This window comes from Molothrus aeneus, chromosome 2 (genome assembly GCF_037042795.1).
Source record: "Molothrus aeneus isolate 106 chromosome 2, BPBGC_Maene_1.0, whole genome shotgun sequence".
Lineage (NCBI taxonomy): Eukaryota > Metazoa > Chordata > Aves > Passeriformes > Icteridae > Molothrus > Molothrus aeneus.
Window position 1 is genome coordinate 67,255,353 of NC_089647.1, and position 21,930 is coordinate 67,277,282.

The following is a 21,930-nucleotide window of genomic DNA, read 5'->3' on the forward strand; positions in this document are numbered from 1 at the left end:
CTGCCTCTGGCCCACTGCACCTTAAGACATCCCTCCTCACAAGCTGCACAAAACAATTGTAAAGCTGTGTTGCCATCTTATTGCAAAATTCCCATACCTTCTCGGTGATTTCTCATGAGCAGCTCCTTGCAGCACCGACTCCTTTGTCTTCACAGCACAGCCAACAAACTCCATCTCTCTCCTCACCCAGCTAACCCACTCTTTTGTAGCATTCTTCTTCTTATTGGACACAGCTGTGGCCTATTCAGGGCAGGGCTGTTCCTAATCTTTGGTGATTAGCACAGCTGCAACTCCTCAGGTGTGAGACTACCTTCTGCACTATTCTCTTACATTCTATCCCTCCACAAAGCTGTCTATACCAAGCACACATCCAGTTCAGTCCTCTAGATGATCTTGCTAGTTACTCATCAGAAGATGGTCTGGAGGATACCTGCTTGAGTGAAGACATCAAGCTCCATGGCCTAGAGATGCTCAGTTACAAGGCACTCTTGGGTTCAGCACACAAACATTATCAGAAGTGTCCTGATGTCATGAGGCACTTACCCCACTGTGGTTCTACTTCTGTAGTTTATTCCCAGGTGTTGTTTCACCCTCCTCCCCCTTCAAAGCTAGATACACAAAGTTCATCAAATTATTATTCTCAACATGGATATATACTAACTGAACTGCCACAGAAAAAAATACCTTTAAAAATTTCATTTTCAGTTAAGAACAATGTAAGATTATTCTCCCCAAGAAGGATATCTATCCTTGTACTCTGTGTACTTTTACAAATCCTGCAGGTTTTCTTCCCCACAACTAGAAACTAAAGCCGGATCCTTTTCATATTTCATGTGAATGATACTATTGAGAATGAGATTAGTACTTGAAGAGTAGAAAAATAAAACTAGCCAGAGGCTATGGGAAATGCAGCAATGACATTTATTGGAATTTCTCCAGGCATTACATGAAAAAAATTTAAAGTGAAACAGAATAAAGCTCATTCAGTGCATCTTTAAAAAAAAGATGTATCTGAATAATCTTGGTTCTTTGTAAGAGATGCTGCTGCAGTTCCTGGGATTAGATTTTTATGTACACATCAGCTAAAACTCACTCTGAACCGAACTGCAAAGAACTGCTTTTTCACTTGGCATTTTCCCATTTAGTACAATACGACATTCTTGAAATATCTAGACAGATTCCACATAATTTTATACACAGTGTTAAGACCTTTCACCCCAAATGTAAAAAGAGAGACTGTTAAGTAAATCAGTATCTTTAATCAAATAAAACACCATGGAAATAAAAAAAACAACAACAAAAAACCCAGGAGAGCCGAAGCCCCTGAGTTCCACAGCAGTGCGCAGCAAGTAAGCATTGTTGTTCCTCACTTTTATGGTAACATAAAGCATAATACTTAGAAAGCAGTGACATTCAGTCCTTGCTTTCTAAATTGGACAATCTGATGTGAAGACACTGCTGGATTTGGCACTTTGCTTAATTGGTTTTCTTACTAAAAAGAATAAGTGTTTCCTGAAATACAGTATAAACAGGAAGGGGTAACGTGAGCCACAGTAAAATGCAATTAAGGGTTCAGACATGCACTCCAAAATACTTGTCTATTTCACATTTGTCTAAGCTTTCTCAAAAATTCCACTCAAAAACATTTTCAAATCTATATGCAACTTTTTATATCTCTATAAACATAATTTCTCCCTTGAAATGATCAGAGTTTATCCCACCTTTTGTCCAGAACACACAAATTCATGACTTTTGTTTTAATAAAAAGACCACAAAGTAGTATTAAAACAGGAATAGCCTGGAAAGTGTTATTAAAACTGTGCCTGTACTTCAGGATCCCCTTTGAAATGTATAGCCACTGTATATGTGAAAACTGAAAGTTACATAATATCTGAGACTTGCTTGGTCCTCTCTTGTGCACTCACACTTAACTTCCTGCAACCCACCTCAATTTTCTTCTCAAACAAAATTTAAAACAGCTTTCTGCATCCCAATACAATTAGACAAGGCTTCTTCAGCATTTCTTTGGTTAAATGAGAGCCCCTGACACACCTAACTCTTACACAGGCAAGTCTCCCATGGAAAATTAACATCAGGATAAATCCCATCCCACTGTTGTGCTTCCTTTTTGTCCACCAACCATCACCACCAAGCCCAGGGCAGGTGGAAGCAAACAGGCCAGGAAGGAAGCGGCAGTCACTGCTAGCTCTTGCCTTTGCAGACACGATTCCTTAGCTCTGGGCAATGGAGGCGGAGCTATGATGCAATGCTTGCTCATTTCCAGTTCCAACATGCACCTGGAATTGCGCTGCTGACCGCTGCAGCCCAGGCAGCGGGTGGCACTACAGCTCCTTCTGTGCAAACCATGTCATGATACTGGTTCTGCTTATTGGTCTGTGCTCACAATGTCAGTAGAACTAAAAGAGAGGCACGCATGAGTTCACACAGGTTTTCCACAGAAGATGTGAAACATGCTGCTCTTTGGAGGGAAAATTACATTCTCTTTTCTTTTTTCTTCAAGTATTATTCAACATATTCAATATACATATATATAAAGACACATTATCCTCATTTCACTACAAGACAAGCACATCCAAAATGAATTTGCAGATCACCATTATCTTTGTCTTCTCCAATTTCTCCTTTCCTTTAGGTCAACTCTAAATATACATCTACTCATCATAATTACATGTGAGAATCCTTTATTTCCCCCTTGTGATTTATTTACATAATCATAAAAAAATTTATAGCCTGAATTTGCATTCTGACACTTGAAGGCCCATCTGTAGCTATGAGTGTCCCAGCACTATTTTTGGGTAATACCACTGCCTATTGCTAAGTAGCTATTGAAAGCAGCATACTCATTTTTTCGTTCCCTTTTTGTTTTTGAAGAAACGCTGCCTAGAAAACCCTGGTTTATGGCTTACTCCATATTTTATTATTTGGGTTGTAGTTTACTTCCTTCAGGAGCAGTTCACAGTCAGACAACACTTCTGCTGGCAAGTACTTCACTATCTGCTCAAGAGTCTTTTGATATGTTATCTTCTCCTGTTCCAGGGACTGAATTACAGTCTTCATTTTGTTCTCTCGTGTCAAAACAGTCTCCAGGCTGGCTTCCAGACTCTGAATTTTAGCGTGAGCAACCTGCAAACAATAACATTATCATAAATTGATACATTCTGAATAGTTTTCTTTTAATATTATTATATTATTATATAGTATCATAATATTAAAATTATGATGTTTTTACATAACTACTTCTAAAGACATCTGTGTAGGCAGACAATACAAGGAATGCATACTGTGTATCAAAAACAAAATCTCCTCATAGTGACCAGATCAATCTGAAGAATTTCTCCAAGCTTTACAGAGGGAAGGAGACATACAAATTGTAGCAAGCAAGGGACAGCTGAGAGTAACAAGGAACTGGAGCCAGAGGGAGAAAAAGGAAATCAGCAGCTGAAGTAGCACTGGAAGACACGCACTGTCTGAACAAGGGGAACCCTCTGTGATAAAGTAAGTTAGGATGAAGAGACTGGAGGGAAGAGAAACTCAACATTAAGTTTAGAAGCAGACTGTGTTCCCTATTCTCCAATTAAAGATCTACAGCCTCCTCTGACTAGTCAAAGAAACCCTGGACCACAGCAGCAGCAGTTCGCTCTGTGGGTATTGGAAGAATTCTGACTGCTCCTAGGAAAGGGTATAAGCAAAGGAATGAAGAAGTTATGCAAACAAAAAGGTGAAGAGGTTAAGCACTGAGAAAGATGCATTATTGCAGAGCACTCTGAAAGAGCAGGAAAGCTTTCATAGAGCCTTTCAAATTATTGAGCCACTCAATATTTCTATGCCTTCTCAGCCACTCAATTATTCTATGCCTTTGGTACATTTTCAGAACAGGCCTAAAAGCCACAGCTGCAGTAAATAAATAAAGAAAAATAAGAAAGAAAAATCTGTAATAGTAAAAAGTTCAAGTGATTCCTGTTTTCAGTATCAAAAGAACAAAGCACCCTTAGCCTGTAAACACAAAAATAATGAGGACTTGATCTGCCCTTTTTTCCTACCATTTTTCTGTTTCAGAAGCTCAAAGTGCTTTCTGAGCTCTTTGCAATGCTTGTTCAAATTAACAAATATAGCAAGAAATAGCCTGATGATGAAAAAAACAAGACTTTCTCTTTCAAGAAAATGCAAGACAATACAACATATTGCAACTGAAACAAATCTTGGCCAAGCTATGAGACAAAGGGAAAATAGTGAAGGAGGAAGGGCTTTTTTAAAGCACAACTTGACCAGGAAAAGTCTGGTAGGCTTTCAGATGTAATCAGGTCTGCTAGGAGAGACCTCACCTTCCAAAGTAGGACTATGAGCTTCAGCAGAAGGAAACAAAACAACACTGCCTAAAAAGGCCTGGACTAAAGAAGTCTGCTGTACTATGGATTATTTCTTAAACCTTTCCAACAGGGAAGCAGAGAGATGAAGGGACAGAGAACTCACTTTTCAGAAAGATAAGCAAATTTTGCCAACAGATTTTATGGCAGATAAGGGTAGAGAGATTTCAAGAAAAAATAAATCTAAATCAAGGAGAAGTCCAAGGAATGACAAAGGAGTTAGAAGTATGCCTAGCAGAAGTGAATCATTGTAATTAAGAGAACTGCTCAACTCCACAAGGTCTTGCAGTAAGAAGACTTCTCACATACACTTAAAATAATACTTTTTCCTCTATTGGCTGAATCACAGAAATTATTTCACCATGAGCTTGTAGCCTAAGTCGTTTACCTGTAGCTTCTCCAACAAATCCATGTTTTGCCTCTTCAGATGATTGTTTGCCCTCTCCAGCTTCTCCAGAGGTTCACCTTCGTCACAGGGGCTCACATTTTCCTGCAGTTCATCCTGAAGAACGTGGTACTCTACTTCATAGGCATGGAGCTGTTTTGAAATATCCATCTCAAACACCTGCCGTGAGAGAAATGACCATTTTTAATTACAGTAGGGAGGACTTATTCCATGTGAATGTTTGACTAAGAGTCAACTCTCCTTGATTAATGCTTTTCCTGTTCCCTTCAAAAAAGTACTTTAAGGTGATGTCTACAGTAAGAGCATTATAACAGAGTTGTAGCCATAATAAATCATAGACTTCAAAATAAATTGGATCATGCCTTGCACAATTACCAATACCATATCTTACTACGAGATGTATCATCAGAAAAGTCTTATGCAATCCAAGAATTTTATAATATGACAAAGTTTTATTGACTGTTGCTCAGGAATATTAAGAAGTTCAAGACATAATTTTTAAATCTGGGATTCATCAGATCTCTTTCTTCAAAACTGGATCCCTTGACTCCAAGAGCTCATTTACAGACTTCTGTAAAAACATTCTTCATGGTTACAGTTTCCATGTGCTCTATCCCTGCATGATGCCTGCTACTTTCCTATTGGGGTACATCAGGGACAAAGCATTGTGAAGACCACAGGACTGAGTTTCTAAGAGTGAGCAATACAACAATGGGACATAAGACCCTGATCTGTTTACAAATCTAGTTACAGCCTCTCAGCTTCAGAAAATTATCAAAGATTTTAGACTAGGATTGGAAGGATGTCTATAGTGACATCAATTTTCTGTTCCTTATCCTAGAGATCACAAACATTCCACCAACCCAAGACACACACAGATTCCCTGACAAAACAAGTCCTGTATTACTTTCACTGTTCTATTGTATTTAAATGAGATAAAACTTCAAATTATGTTGTGTTCAAGCTCAGTAAGTACCATTTTCCTCTACATAGCTACCTGATCAATCATCTGTGCATTACAGATCTGCATAATATCAACATTTTTCTTTCATTTCCCATTATAAGGGGATGGTCCTGGGAACTGTAAGACTGGGCCAAACAACTGCCCCTGCAGCCAGGCTAGGTAGCAGCACAGGATACAGGCAGAGGATGCAGATGTGGAAGGCTGCTCAGCATGAGAGCACACCCAGGCCAGCTGAGCTGAGCTGCCCTGCCCTGCATGTAACCACAATTCAGCTCTGCAAGCATCATAACCCATTCTTAGTCTATCAGACCTGGCTTTGCACAAAGCCATTTCTACCCTGCCCACAACAGCAGGGCTGATCTGCAGCCCATGCAGAGCACTGAACAGATTTCATGTCTACAAGTATTAAAAATGTTAAACTACCATCTCTATTATTCCCAGAATCAATGAGTTTTGAAAGTCACCAAAGTGCCTGACACAGGTTTAGCATGGCAATGACTGTCAATGAAATGAGGAAATCAAGATTTACATTGTCTAAAAATGAATTCTTATCTAACAGCACCTGAAAGAGTCAAACCTGAACAAGCCACAGGAATGCACAAGTGTTTACTCCACTGCTGCACATGGACATGGTTTTCTAGAGCTCTTCTGTTATCTCTGAACTCCCACCTGAAGGGGGAGCGCTGATTGCAGTTTCACAATTAAGTGCTAGACAGGCTCACTCTCAATCTGCAGCTTCAATGCAGAAGAAATTAAGTTACAGATATGAAGATTCCAGCCACTGACAGTATTTCTCAAGAAGCTTAAGATATCTTCTTCTGTGAAGACTTTTGCCTATAGTGTAGGCATTGTTCTTTTAAAGTAAACTAAATACAGGGGAAAAAAGTAAAGAGAAAAACATCCTTACCTGAGTAATAATTTTTTCCATTTGAGGTTTAGTCATATCTGGAATAGTGGTTTTAAGATAATCAACAATGTTCTCAAAACTCTCACATCCCATTATAGATGTTTCTTGACTGCTAAGTAGGCTCAGTGCTACTTTAAATATTACTTCTGTTCCTTGAAGAAAAATAATGTCTAAAAGAGAAAATAATTTAAAAATATTTTAATTTTGAAAATGGGAGCTAGAGTCACTGGATTAATACATATATTTACTGGGATGTTCTTTGTAATCAATCACAGTGCAGATGTATTCAGCTCAGAAGTGCAATCTGTCTTATTTCAACATGAGGATAAAGCATGAATTTTCTTTCATCCTACAGACACGAGAGAGCATTAAGGAAAATACTGCATGGTTATTATGTCTGTAGCAGTTATCTGCAATAAGCATTTCATCACTGAATGCCAGAGACTTTATCCAACTGCTACCTGGTTTTAAGTGCTCCTGTGACCGAAAAGCAGTTGGGGGTAGATCACAACACAACTCTTTTCTAGGCAGAAACTAGTCCTTAAAAAAAAATTTGATTCCATAACCAGTTATATTATTTTCAAAATTCATAGTAGTGCTCTTACTGACTATAATCTAAGTCCTAAGTCCTAAACCCTTACTTTGAGGTACAATTACATGGATAAGAGAGGAAAGTCTGGGCTCTGCAGGTCAGTAGATACTGACTGTACAGAAATGGGAATCTTGAGGACAGTAAATAGAGATTCTGCCTCATGATCAGTGGTGGATTTGAAGTTACTGAGATGAAGGCAGCACATGGGCATTTCAAATAAACCTCCTGAGCTGTTGGCTCTGTCACAGAACAGGGTGTTTGTTCAGGGCTACACAACTGAAGAAATTCAGTTCCTGATCCTGATACTCAAGAGGTGATCCCTGGCCTAATCCAGGATCACACAGCAGCACAAAGACACTGATGAGGCAGCCATCGCCCTCAAATGCAGCTCCTGAAATTCTCCCTTCTCAAGTCTATGATGGACATTCAAATAGCATAGATATAAGTATATAATTTGTGAAAGGTAGACAGTAGCCATTTGTTCCTGGTATATGACAATGGCCCATAAGACACTGAAAATTCAGGAACTCAAAGCATTAAGAACTAAAATAACACAGTAACTTTTCAATTTTAAAATGGGAACATGACTTGCTCAGCTTATTCACAGAGAAGTGAACACCAAACCTCCTTCCCATCTTCCCCATCCATAAAAAATTCATTTAGGAAAGAAAAAAAAACCAAGCAACAAAAAAGACACAAACATAAAATGCTCAAGTGTCCCAGAATTCAGAAATCCCACTGGGAAACAGATATTCACATGACTGGTACACCACTGAGAAAGAGATACACCAATCATTTGTTCACCCAGACAGCAGCCAAAAAGTGTTTGCTGTAAATGGAAAAAAACTCTCTGCAACTGAGAAAGCACTGGATAAAAAAAAAAAAATTAAAAAAAATTAAAAACTTAAAAGTAAACCTAACTAACCAAAACCCTCTTCCTACCCCCAAGCCAACACACCACACAAATTGAGAGCCTAACACACTCCAGTATTGAAACATGAGACAAAGTCAGGTTGAATTTCCTAAGAAGGGACAAAAGATGCCCTATGAAAACAGAAAGATCAAAGGGGAAAAAAGTATCTGATTTATGAGGAAGCACCTTACATGTACATTTAGATTCTTGGTGTACAAGTACACAAAACTCACAAGTACAGTGAGTTTTGCATTAAAAAATAAATTTAAATTAAAAGAAAAGGTGCATCACTAGAGATTTGATTAAGCTAGAAGTTCTTGTGGATAAGAAAAGAACACAAAAATAATTACTTGACATCCTGACACTGTAAATGCTACCAGGAATAATCAATATTTAGGCTTCTGTACTAGACGTTACCCGAAGAGGAATTTTTAATGAAAAAACTATCTAAAGGAAATCAGAAGCATATTATGAATTGGAAATTGTTCAATATATAAGTGAATACCAAAACCAGCCTTTAAGTTCAAATTTGCTTGAATTTTTTTAGAAAGCACTCTAGAATGAGAATTCAGAAATGCATTTTCTTTTTTCAGTTTGCAAGTTTGGCAAGATGAACTTTTCTATTGATATAAACTGAATACATTTGCATAAAATACATTTGCAACAATAACCTTTCTGCTGTTTACACTTCAGAAGTCTCTTAGGTAGTAAGAGAAGATATAATTATTTGCTCAAGTCTGATGTTTCAATAAATACCTTTTGGATTTTCCTCTTACAAAGGAGCTGACATCCCACTGTGAAAAGTGTTGCTACTTGCCACACACAGCCATCACCCCAAATGTCCCCAGCATGTAGAAAACTACCCCTGGAGTGCTTCAAAACACAATGGATATTGTTCTGTTTATTATTTCAATAGAATAAACTTTCTTACCAAACACTCTGGCTACAAATCCTAATGAAAATTGAGATGCGAACAGCGTAAGAAACCACGGTGCAGCATAAAGACTGGGACTGATTTCATTCTCTTCAAGATGATTATACAGGTCTCTGTGATAATCATGTAGAAGCCTTGAGAGCTGATACATCTGAATCTACAGAGCATGAGGGGATTGGAGGGGGGAGAAAGTAAAGAAACAAAAGTTCAGCTTTACTCAGTTTTCCAAATTATTCCTATTTCATTTAAGGGAAATTAACTGCAGTACAGATGGCACAGTAAAATGAAGCTTAATTGCCTCCCAGGGCCTCAAGTGGTATTTACTCATGTATAAACAACCTGCCACTAATGAATTAAAACCAACAGGGCAGTCAATAACAAAGAACAGTTTGAACCTGATTACTAATGAAGTATATTTCAGATTCACAGGCTTAAGGTAAGAAGGGAATATATTGCTCCAACTTTGTCAACAAACCAGAGCTTTCAGCCTTGCCGCAATGAAAGTAGTCGTACCTCTTCCAAGATGTCAAAACCATGAACCACAATTTAGTTGTGACTAAATTTACACATTTCAGCTGTTATTCTTTGAATTTTGGCCTTATTTTTACTGCATTTAAAACTCCAATGCTACAGTCATCACAACTTTAGACAGTTTCTGTACCCACAGAATACATTTTACACAGAGATTTCCCAGCACATCTCCCAGGGGTCCTGTGGAATTTAAGATACTGACGCAAAAAAGCGTTGCTGTACAACCTATAAAAGGTTGCAAGGGAAAGTGGTTGAAAGGTGCTCTTCATGGCTAAAAATAGCACTCTGTGGTAAGTTATTTCCTTGCAATGCTTCTCTCAGAAAGCAGAAGATAAGAAGCAGACATATATTGATTAATTGCCAGGTCCAATTTTATTGTCAATAGTGCTTTATGTTTAAGGTGAATCTGCTCCTCAATAAGAAAACGACTTTAGATTCAGCTATTTTCCTATTTTAGAGTTCATGCTTGTTCCCTACCAAAGCTGAGTGCACTTGAAGCTACCTGTTCATCAGCACTGCACACAAGCAGAAGGATCACTTTCATTTAGGCAAATCAGCTAAATTTGTGCATGCATTTGAGTTCTTGCTTTAATTGTGTAAGATACCAATTAAGCCCAGTTTGGACAGTGTCAATACAAAACACATGTGTGAAGTCAGAATTGCATCAGTAAAACAGTTGGGATAGTTCATTATGGACGAAGGATCTAGATTACTACTTTTTCCAGACAACAATAAAAAATCTAAGTCTAATAAGTTTTCATTATCCTGAAGAATCATCCAACATTTTTCTTCTACAGGACTGAAGCCAGTTCTGCCTATAAGCTTGCTTGTGTTTCAGTGTTGTAAATGCAAAAGAATTTGCAGTACTCTACTCCTATTAGAAAACAACCCAAATATAGTAATATAGTAAAATATAGTAAATTTGTCCTGAGCAGGCAAAACTTTCCTTTAACAGAAGAACTGCCTAGAAGCAAACTCTGGGGAAAGACAGCTCATTTAATTTAAAAGGCAAACAGTACTACAAGTGGTAAACTTTCTCTAATTTAAGTGTTCTTACTAAGAGGTTCTGCCAATGAAACAGTCACACTCATTTGAACTAAACTGTCAAATCTTGGACATGTGAAAGCTCTCAAATCATCAGCTGTTGGAAGTCTACAACTGCAGTATAACACACACTAACTTAGCATCTACTAGGGGAAAAAAACCCCACAAACATGCATTTATCACACTTTGACCCTCACAGGTTTAAAACATATTTGTGTGGGGAAATGGAACAAGAGGAGGTAAAACAATGCTTTTTATGGCTGTTCACTCTTAATTCATCAACAACAAACTTGTTATAGCATACTTACATCCACAGTCCTCTAGTGTTTTCAGAATAAGCACATACAGTTTCTTTAACTACAATCTATTCCATTGCTCTGGACATTTGCCAAATAAGCACCTAAAGTGACTGGCCATGAAAAGTGGGATTAAACTTTCCCTTTAGTTTTACTTAATTATAAATGTTTGCTATGCAGGGAGCATGGGGAAAAAAGGAGACTTTTCTATCTGCTGCTTTGTTTTCTCTTCCTCCACTGTGGATTATACAAGGTTTAACTCATCAATGGTGTATTCCTTTATAATATAAAGGGTTTAGAGAATATTATAATTATTCAAATCGGGGGACAATTGCATGCCAAGGTGAAAGATTTCTCAAACTTTAAACCCTAAAATTTATACAGATCGGAAAAATTTTTTGTCTCCCTCCTAAACAGTCTTGAGTAGCTATAGCTAGCTGTTAAATAATATTGCAGAGCATGCATCATTGCATAAGATAATTAAACGATTAAAGAGTCATCTGTTTTCTCTCTGTTGAGGGTGATGGAGCAGAAGACAACGAGAGAAAGAGCTAAAATGAGGAGTCAAGGCAGAGCAGCCTCAAGTACAAGTGCCTGCAGAATACACTGACTGGCCACTGTGTGTCACTATTGACTTGACTTGGCCTTACAAGAGAGAAATCTACATGCAAGCGCTCACAGACTGAAGAAAAACAAAATCTAATCAAAATCTAATTAGTTTTTAAACTCCATCCATATGTGACAAAGCTTATCGGTTTTTTTTCTGGCATAAGGAAGAGAGAGCAGTGAGGAAGAGAAAAAGAAAGGCAAAACAGCAGAAAGCAGAATTTCTGGAGAGATGACAGGGCTGTGTGACAGGAAAAACTCTGCAACTTTTAAACTTCTCTGTTTGCAAATTGAAAGACAGAGAGGGGCTTGACAGTAAAATATACATGTACCTCAAAACCTCCAAAACAGTATAAGAAGCTTCATAAGGCCCTGAGAACCTAAGCAACCTCTATAAGGGCTCAAAAGTAATTTAAAACTCTGGTTTGTTCCAGAAGGGCTGACTTACCTGTAGGGACATCATGTCTGGTCTGTACTGTTTACGGAAGCCAAGGTCATACATGAGGAATTTCAGCATTTCAAAGGCCTGCTCTTCACTCATATGTAGAAGCAGCACTCCAGCTACAAAACTTATACCTTGGCAATAACCAACTTCTTTGTCCAGCAAAGAATATGCTTTCAAGAGATTAAATAGTGATAGCTGTCCTGCTCCCAGGTGCGTGGAAAAGTAAGGATGTGTAGGGAATGTCCGTCCTGATGTAAAAAGAGAGGAGTAGTTGATACTCAATTTTTCTGAAGAAAAACCCCAATCCATCTGACAAACAGCATTTCTCCTCCCTCAGCTTCTCTTTGCTTTCATATGCAGTTTGCCTTCAATCAGATCAATCTGTATCTTACCACTGATTTTGGACTGTACCTTTTGAACCCACTTAATATTCTCATCTGCACAGAACTTGCAGAAGCAGTTGCTGATTTCTTTTTCAGACAGATGGAGAAGGGCATAAATATGAATGGCATAGCCTAAGAGATCATCTGCTTCCAGGACTCTAAGTGGCATACACAGAATGTATCCTGATGACATAGAAAATGAAGCTCATAGAGCAGCATTTATCTTCAGCAGCAGCTTCTATTATGACTGGTGTGTTTTTCACTCAAAGACCCACAAACTAGTGGGAAAGAACAGACTTACCTAGATCTACAAGGATGGCATGTTGTTGAGCAGTCAGCTGTTTCAGAAGTTCTTTGTAAGAGATGTCAGGAGGCTGCTGCTTGTTTGGCAGCCTGTGCCTGACTCGGTGTTGCACAGCCAAAAATTGCCAAATTTCTCCCCGACGACTTTTTGGTACACCTGCAGGTCAGCCAAAAAACAAGAGGCCTAAGCAGGGGGATGCTTTTAGTGCTACAACAAAAGAATTTGTTTGTTACAATTTTGGCTGAACCACTCTGGAGGATCCCTTACAAAGTGAACTCCACTCTTCAGTGTGTTCACTCAGTAGCCACAGCTCAGTCCAACAAACTAAATATGAACTACAAACTTAAGGGCAATTATACTGAGCAGTATTCTGGGAAACTGAGGTACAGACATCCCTTGCTTTGCCACTTCTGAGCTGTCAGTCTCCAGAAGGAAAAGATGTACAACTACACTCAGAATGTAGAATGACCTGTTTAGAAAAGTCGAATTAAATTCAGAAGTGTAAAATTCGGGAAGTCCAATTCCTCTTTCCCTTTGCAAAGGACTGCCCATGTCAGTCCATAGATGTGGGGAGATACATCCCCCTTCAGTATCTGACTTTGTAAACCAACCTCTGAAAGTCAAAATGTCAAATCTGCTAATACCTTCCAGGTAAACAATTATTGAACAAGAAGACAAGTTAATAACCATATCCTTGTTCCCAACTCTGAACTGCAATCCAACAGTAGAAAGCAGGGTATCAAGGTAAATAATTTGTTGGCAAACTTCTGCAGGTCACTAACAGGAACTGCTTTATATCTACAATAATTTACTTTGGTAGCAATTTAAACTTCCCTTCTGTACCAGCTAGATTACACCGAATTATTTTTCAGCATCTGTAACACAGACATGAGATTCTATGGAAGAGAGCAGAGCAGTGCAATCAGGCCCTACAGCTGCATTATACTAACAAGACCCTCTGGATACCCTCTTGGCCTATGGCTAGTCCACAGGAATATCTACTTCAAGACAAAATTCCCAGCCTTTCACTCCAGGAAATGAAATACAAAGTGACCATATTCCAGACTCTCCAAAACTTGGCTCTGATTCCTCTAGGTTTTGAGCACAGTCCACAGTAGACATTATGGTCTTGCTGTCTCAGTAAGCAAGTAAAATCAGAACATCTGAAACTCAGAATTGGATCCACTGAGCAGAAACCAAAAGGTCATAGCATTGGCTGAAGAGGCTCCAAGTTCAGTCTTGAATGTAATGACACATGGAAACAAGATACTACTTTCAGGAGTATGACTATACATGTTTCTGCATTGCTGACATTGCAACCTGCAGACACAGCAGAACCTATTTTCTGCTCTGCAGGAGAAGGCAGCACCTTTGTGAAAAGAAAGCAGTTTTTTGCTACTGCAAAAAGTGTATTGCTGATTTCTGTTGGTATCAGAAGGGAGCAAAAAATACGATCTTGAGACTTCAGAGCTAAAAGCCCTCCTACATAAATACCTTCTTTTAAAGTGGAATGAATATCTTCCATGTCACATCGGATTTTGGCTCTGCAGTTTAGTAACTTTTTATCCCAAATATTTATGGCATCTTTCTGACATGTGCCAACTTCATCATAGTCCAGTTTTACTTTTCTTGATTGGAGCTCATCTCTGCTTGCTAGAACACAGAACAAAAAGGAAGAGCACACGGAAAACCAGAAAATCAGAAAATTACAAGACAACAACAAATACACATAACCCCATTCAACGTAGATATATCTATCCAACAATCTGACTGGTAATAAATACATCTAGACTTCTTTAGTTTATAGCTTAGTTGGTGACAGTTGTCATAAGATGTTGCATATAACAATTTAAATTCTCTTACTGGGTCATGAATATTAGCAATTCATGAAGCACATAAAAATATTTTTTAAGCTTGGGGAAAAAAAAAATCCACTAAACAAAACCCCACAGCACCTCCTCTGCAAAAACACCTTTGATCGATTTATTCTTATTTTTATTGAACATTACAACTGTTTTGAGTATGGAAAGTCCCAAACATGTGAATGTTTGCATTAGAGATTTAGGCAAGCAGGCTAGGCAAGTCTTCTAAACTGAAGTCAGTCAGAACTGACTGATTCCAGTTCTTACATGTCCCTTAAGAGAGTGAGAAGAGCTCTTGGCACTGGCATCATCAGGCAGACCAGTGCAAACAGAATGAACCAGCATGAACCATTGGTGCTGAAGCACAGACTCTTGCTGTTATAAACTTACAAGCTTTGCTGCATAGGACTACCTGGTACAAAGTATTTATTATGTTACTTCTAAAATAAAGCTGCATTGTCACCCTAGCATTTCATGGAGAAGCAGTTTTCATTTCCATTACTAAGAAATTAACTCTGAGTATTTTATTATTCATGATGCACATGCAGAAAAACACTCCAGTTCCACTAACTACTGGTACAAAAAACTGAATCCAAGACTTGAATATGTCTTAATTTAGAGAGATTTGTTTAACTGCCACTGGAGTGAACTGTACATTTCACAACATCACCTCTGAGATGCAGCTGAGTTTATTCCAAATTTGCCTTGATCTGTGCACACTACTTCTTGCAGAAGCCCCCATTCTCTTACAAATGCATCCCCTTTCCAACCATCACCTCTAGGTGAAAGCAAACTCTCACTCACATTTTATACATCCTGCAAAACAAGACCATCTGTTCCTTCGCCTACTCATCTCACTTCAGCTAGAGTCAATATTGGATCAATCCACAGGATCATTGCCTAGTCCACTCCAAAAATGATAAATTATTTCCAAAACCCCAATGTTACACCTCTGAGATCTTACCCACTCAAGACTACAGGGGCCCCTGCAGAAGCAGGTATTATGCAAAGAGCAGTGCACTGCCATAAAAATGGGAGTGTGACCTTACCACAGGAATTTGCAGTTCAGCTGGGGCGATTCCAAATGCTGCCCTACTGCTGTATGATTTCACCCAAGAATTCTCACTCTTGTAAGCAGCATGCAACAGATCCAAGCCAGCAGTAAGATATTTCAGTGTGACAAGAAACTCCCTCATTAACTCTGCAGTTAGCCCTGTGAAAGCCAGCCAGTTTGCCTGTCGATATACGTGCTCTCCCTACTACCCCATCCTTCACTGTTTTCAACCACCCTTGTTAACATTTTTCCTAATCATTGCTAGGTGGCCTGCTACTTTTTGCAGCTCTTATATTTCTAGATGACCTACTGGAAAAAGGAGCTTCTAGCTTCTCAGAAAAAAAGAAAAAGGAAAAGAAAGCGAGTTTGTGCAATTGACAGAACTTACCTTCTGTAAAATAAAGAACTAATAGCATTCAAGTCTCCTCGACAGCAAAAGGAATACGAAAAGAGGTTTTATTAATATTTGGTACATAAAAGTCAACAAATGATTAACAGAAATCCACTAGAAACAGTTTCACAGCAATTCCAGTCTTAAACCAGTCTAATATATACAGCTAATAAATTCCCAGCTAGGAACCTGACTTCAAGTAAAGAAATTTTTGCATTTCTGTTACTACATTTCCCTATCCTGAGATCTACATTTAATTGTAGGCTAGGATGCAAAGAACCACCCAAACCTATACTTGTTTGGAATGTATTCATCAGCTCTGCCCATGTCCTGTCCATAAAATGGCCCATGTTATAACAGACCACAGGAAGGAAACCTAGAGATAAGTGTTAGAACAGTTTACTTTTCACCCTTTTAAAATAAGATGATGAATTCTAGCTAGCAAGAGCACCAGTTTCAGCAGGGCTACTCATGAACCTGAATACAAGAATGGAGACATGCTCCTCAGAGCACAAACCAAGAATGTGGGCTGGCAAATGTGTGCCAGTTTGGCATCTCCACTGCCAACACTCCTGTTGTCACCATGAACGATCAGGTGGGAAAAACTTGATTTCTACATGTTACAGAATGGAAGCAACTTGTAACTGAGTCTTTAAGGAACTGGAGTGATTTAACAGTTTTCAGTACCCTCAGCCACACAGGGTAAGTATAGCAAAGTGTTTATCCCTCAGCAGCTCCAAGTATCAGAGGGAATAACATTAAATTAGTCACCACAGCAGATCTCCAGCTTCCTCACCCCACAAAAATAGACTATTTTCTAAAATGGTTTATGAAATGAAGATTTTGGCTGAAGTTCTCTCTAGACATTCCCTATGAATCTAGGAGTTTCTACAGAAGTGTGTGTCAACAGGGAGACAAACTGTAGAGAGAAACAGCACTGAGAAATACACTACATGTGTAGGAAATGCGTTCAAGGATGTATGCTTGTAGGGACATCGAAATACTTCTGTCCTGATGCTTTTCTTTCCTCTCCCTGCCTTCCCAGTAAGCTAGCCTAAAGAAGGAAAAAGAGTTAACTGATCTTAACAAGATCATTATGTTTGAAGTAGTATGGTAGTGTGAAGAATCAGACTACCAGATAGGTTATACAGCATAAAGGAGAAGATGAAGGCAGCAGTTGTAGAGAGGACACTTGGAATTTTCAACTTACACCAAGAGCTGGTTAGTCTACTATACTGTCTATTATACTGAAGAATTATGTATGCTAGGATAGACATTGCATCCCATCTTTTATTTGTGTGAATCTTGACCAGCCTTAATAAAATATCCGAGCCAGAAGCTGAGGCAGTTGACAATCAGAATGGTCAACGTTAGATCCCTCACTAACAGCACTCAATTTTCAGTGTACAGTGCTCATGTTCCAAAAAACCAGACATACCTCAAGAGAAAGTTGCTCAAAAATCATATTTGGATTCAAGCATTAATAAATTACCACTGTGATGTGGTTAATGAAGAACAAAAAGCCTGGAGAGAAAGGCCATGAGCTGCAAAGGACTGAAACGAGATAGAAAGGGTAAGGTTTACCATACCTAAGTGTTCACACAGCACCTGTTCTCCTCACTCCATTTCACATTAGAACTCCTAGACTCAGACAGATACAACGCAGACTGTGGCATCTTTGTCTAACATGCACCCAAAGAGGAAAATTTAATCACTTTCTTCTGTCACTAAGATTACTCATTTAAAATCAGGTAGACAGAGAACGTGGTAGACTGTGAGACAGGACTAGGAAAACACAGTTTTTTTTTCTAGTACTGTTAATTAAAAAGTTACAGAACCACATATCTGTTTGAGGTGCCCAACACCAGATCAATTTCCATCTTCAGGCAGCAGAATCTGCAATAGCTTTTAGGGGTATTTTCTAAATAGCTAACCTTCCAGCTTCTGGTTTTCTTTTTCCATTCGAAGTAACAGAATTTGTTGATGGATCGCTTTTCTCCACAGACTTTGTAGTTCTTCTGAGTTTTTCCTCTCTCCAGTTTTATCTGGACCATCCTCATTTTGCAATACTAGAACAAGAGGGTCTTCCTCCAGGGGTGGAGCAAGAGGTGATAAAGGTAACAATTCACTTCCATCATGACCATCTGCAAAGAATCAGAAAGCTATTACAGGAAACTCAGATTGTTTGACATATCATGAAAATCTGTCATAACAGAACAATAATAGCTGTCTTTCACATTCAGCAGTGACTTGCTGCTTCCAAAACCAGAGAAAATGCAGTGCAACAGTAGAGAATTATTTTTATAAGTGTTTTGTTTGCATTAATAAAGTTATATTTAAATTAAGTAGAGTTAGATAAAGGGTCATCCAGTATTTCAAACCTTTCCCCTGCCAGCTCCTTCCAGTTACCACAAGACATTTATCCATAAAGCCTCCTTTACAGTTGAGCTTGTTTACTGCTATGATATACCATGGGTGCTAGATTAAAGCTACTTTTTCCATCTGCTAACTGCACTACAGAGAGTGCTATAGCACTTTGTGGTCACTAAATATAGAGCTTACCATTTGCCTATGGTTTTGATTTCTGCCAAATGGAAATTTATGAATAGCATGATTTCAGCTGTTTCAGGAGTTTCTACCTCAAACGGCTTAAAGCTGTAAGAATTATTAACACAATCAACAGGTGCTATGTGCACTACAAGGACAAGATATAAAACTTACCAAACACTCCTATTATGTACACAGGTCAGGGTAAAAAATTCCTAACTGTTAAAAATATTATATTTGTCAGTAAGAGACCTGTCTTAGTTTCCTTTGCTACAGCAGCTATGGCAGATTGCAATTCATTTAATTTTGATGCCAAAATCCTCTCTTCAAAGCAACAAAAACCTAAATAGTCTAAAACCAAATGAGGACAACTGATCTCTGGCAAGGTTCTAGCATGAATATTGTACCACACCGACTCCCTTCTCCCTTTCTTATTATCACATGCTGCAGTTCACTACAGTATTAAGTAACAACTGCTTGTTTATTTTCTTTAAAAGCACACACAGACCTGGATGCTGCATCTTGGAAGGAGATTTATTCATAGGTGAAGCTACCTGCAGGAATATTCTCCGCCGCCAGGAGATGCGGCGAGGTGTGAGCGTGGCCCCCGCAGCATTTAGAGATTCACTGCTGCAGAAGGTTGATGTTCTTTTCTTTCCCTCCCCATCACTGAAGGAAAGAAAAAGCAGATGGGGTATTTAAAGTCAGTATTCCTTGTAGAGTAAGAAAACCCTTTATTAACTCTGTCTAATGTATAACCAAACCTGCAGGAGCATTTGTGGGGAAGCTTAAGAAGGCAAAGCGTGCTGTGTGTGAGCTTCACCTTGAATGCTGAAGTGCCCAATTGTTTTCTTGTGCATAGTGCCATGAAGTTAGCACTATATACCACCAGGAAGCATTCATAGCATTCATACAGGGCTCAGCTGGAAGCTCACAATAAAAGCTTAACTTTTTGAGAAGCTAAGAGAGAAATATGGTAATACTTTGCCTCTAAGTTTGACAGCAACAGGTTTTGTTTTGCTACACATCTGTCTTCTGGGAGTGATCTGATGTAACACCCCTAAAAGCAGAGATGGTGTTCCAGTGGAGCACAACACTCCATTTAGTGCCATTTTAAATGTCATGCTGAGCTCACAGGTGAATATTTCATTAGAGACAATGTTCTGCCTTCCCATATAGTCTCTTTGCTAAGCTTCAAGAAGTGTATGCTTCACTTGGATAAATGGGGACACATGTCCTCATGTTTCATCAGCTGTAGGAACAGAGACCCTGCCAACAGAGGGCAAATCTTCTCCCCAGATGCCATGTAGAAATATAATTGCACATTAATTTTAATAATTAATAATTTCATCTTATGCTGCTGGAAGAAACAAGGAGAGGGTACAGGAAAGCTTTACAGGGAGGACACACCAAATACACCTTTCTACTGATTATTGCCAGAGGAAAAGACATTTAGCTTTTATAAGTACTTTATCCAATTTCAGAACTATTTCAGAATTTTGCATTTGTGGCAGCAAATTAGGTGCACAGATATTGTATACTAATGGGCACATTCATTATCTCCCACTAATCCTTCCATGTAAAGTCAACAGCACAAGGCACAATTACAAGCTTTTAGGAAGAGAGCATCAGAGGGAGCTGTTTCTACAGCTTCACCTTCATCACAGGGAAAACTACTATATCAAAACAGTAGCTACACTTAAACCTTCATCCTGTAACCAATTTCAGTGCTATAGTTCAAGGATCCTAAAAAGTTAGATGAAAGGAAAGCCCAGCATGTTCACTATGTTTTTAGTGGGAAAGCAGTTGCAGGTGATGGCAGTTTGCAGCTGGAGTCCATCCCTCCACATCTGGCTTGCACAGGAGAGATCTGCAAGGGAGGACTATGAAGTTTCAGCTACACCAATCTACCAGCTACACTATCTTAATCATCACTTCATTACTAAAACTCTGTGCTCAATGAATGTGCTGAATTCACCAAGCTAGGACTGGCCTTTTTGGTCACCAAAGCTGTCACTATGCAAATGACCTACAACAGCTCCCTGCTACTTGTCAGCCTGAGTGACCAACCAGACTCACTATCATACCAAGGTATCAGACCCTCCTTCTGTACCCTGGCAGAGAAATAACCACCACTTCAAACTCAGCTAACCAGCACAAGGCACCAACCCCTGCTCTTCTCCAAGAACAGCTCTACCAGCTGGGAGCCCTGAATGACACATGGTCTGAACTGTCCTCCACTCCTGATTCAGCTTCCATAGTGCCCCAGCTCCCTGTAGCATCTCACTATTTATTGGTGGGTGGTCTAAGTAGATCCCCATGCTGCACTAACCTAAACAGCAACTGTGACAATCTTCTATGTCTAACTCTGTGTCTCTGATGATGATGGGTCACCACTGCTTGTGGTAGCCAAACACAGACTACTTAGACTGTAACACTCATTCTGAACCTGTAGGTGCTGTTTCTCAAAGGTATTTCAGTCCAGCTCTTGGAAATGGGGTACTGAGTTTGGATATATATAATTCTAACTTATGTTTCTATAAATAACTGTAACAGAGCTACTTCTTACTATTTCAAGTCCTACATATCATCACATGTTATAACACAAAAACTGAGTCATTCCAGGGCTTACTAAACAGATGCTACATAACAAGGGAATGAAAAGTTCTTTTCTACTGCTATGTACAAAAATCTACATTCAGCTACCTGTGCTTCTAGACAGTCGTAGGAATAGTGTTCAATTTACAGTAGCAAAATTCACAAAAAAGTCAGAATAAGAAGGTGGCTCTTTTAGGGTATAAAACTAACCTGTTTACAACATTTGAGTCATGGAGGTTACATTGGGATGAACTAATCACATACACTACCTCATGAAGCATGCAAATCATACTGCTCTGAAGACCTGTATTTCTCTTGTTAAATCCTCCCTTCAAAAAAATCCCCTGTCACTTTAAGCAACTAATACTAATCACCTTCTCTTTCAAAGAGCTTTCAAAGAGTAAGTGATTAGAGGAAAACTTTTGCAATGCTCAGAAACACGCCTTGTCATATTAACCCAGGAAAACACCAAGCTTTAGAAAGGGAGGATTGAAAGGGAGCAAAGAGAGTTTCCTCATTTCAAGACAGACAACTCCTAGCTTAGTATCAGATCTGAAGGTGTGAAAAAATACCCTAACAAAGCAAAAGGAGGAAGAAGTCGGAGTAAAATGGTAGTGTCTCCTACCCTAATGAAAAGATTCAGGAGGTTGGTGCAAAAAAAAGTTTCTCTAAACAGGGTGGGGGTAAAGAAAAAAAAAAATTAGCTATCAGCTCCCACAAAATGAAGAGGTTTATTAATGTGAGTGGAGAGACTAAGCCAATGAATCT

General features: G+C 38.9%; 1 protein-coding gene across 3 annotated transcripts in view; it reads right to left on the reverse strand.

Moving 5' to 3' along the window:
- Positions 1-898: 898 nt before the first annotated feature.
- The window catches only part of TBC1D4 (TBC1 domain family member 4), a 98,901-nt gene continuing 77,869 nt past the window's right edge, over positions 899-21,930 (reverse strand). For 2 of the 3 annotated variants that reach the window (XM_066545073.1, XM_066545075.1), the window contains 9 exons: positions 19,073-19,233; positions 17,952-18,161; positions 14,205-14,363; positions 12,708-12,866; positions 12,027-12,271; positions 9,099-9,258; positions 6,663-6,832; positions 4,774-4,950; positions 899-3,144 (listed from right to left, as the gene is read on the reverse strand). In XM_066545073.1, the coding sequence (XP_066401170.1) occupies positions 2,917-3,144; positions 4,774-4,950; positions 6,663-6,832; positions 9,099-9,258; positions 12,027-12,271; positions 12,708-12,866; positions 14,205-14,363; positions 17,952-18,161; positions 19,073-19,233 (1,669 nt within the window). In that variant the 3' untranslated portion in view covers positions 899-2,916. Of the gene's footprint in view, positions 3,145-4,773; positions 4,951-6,662; positions 6,833-9,098; positions 9,259-12,026; positions 12,272-12,707; positions 12,867-14,204; positions 14,364-16,014; positions 16,576-17,951; positions 18,162-19,072; positions 19,234-21,930 lie in introns of those variants that run through there. The other variant, XM_066545076.1, reaches the window with a different exon arrangement.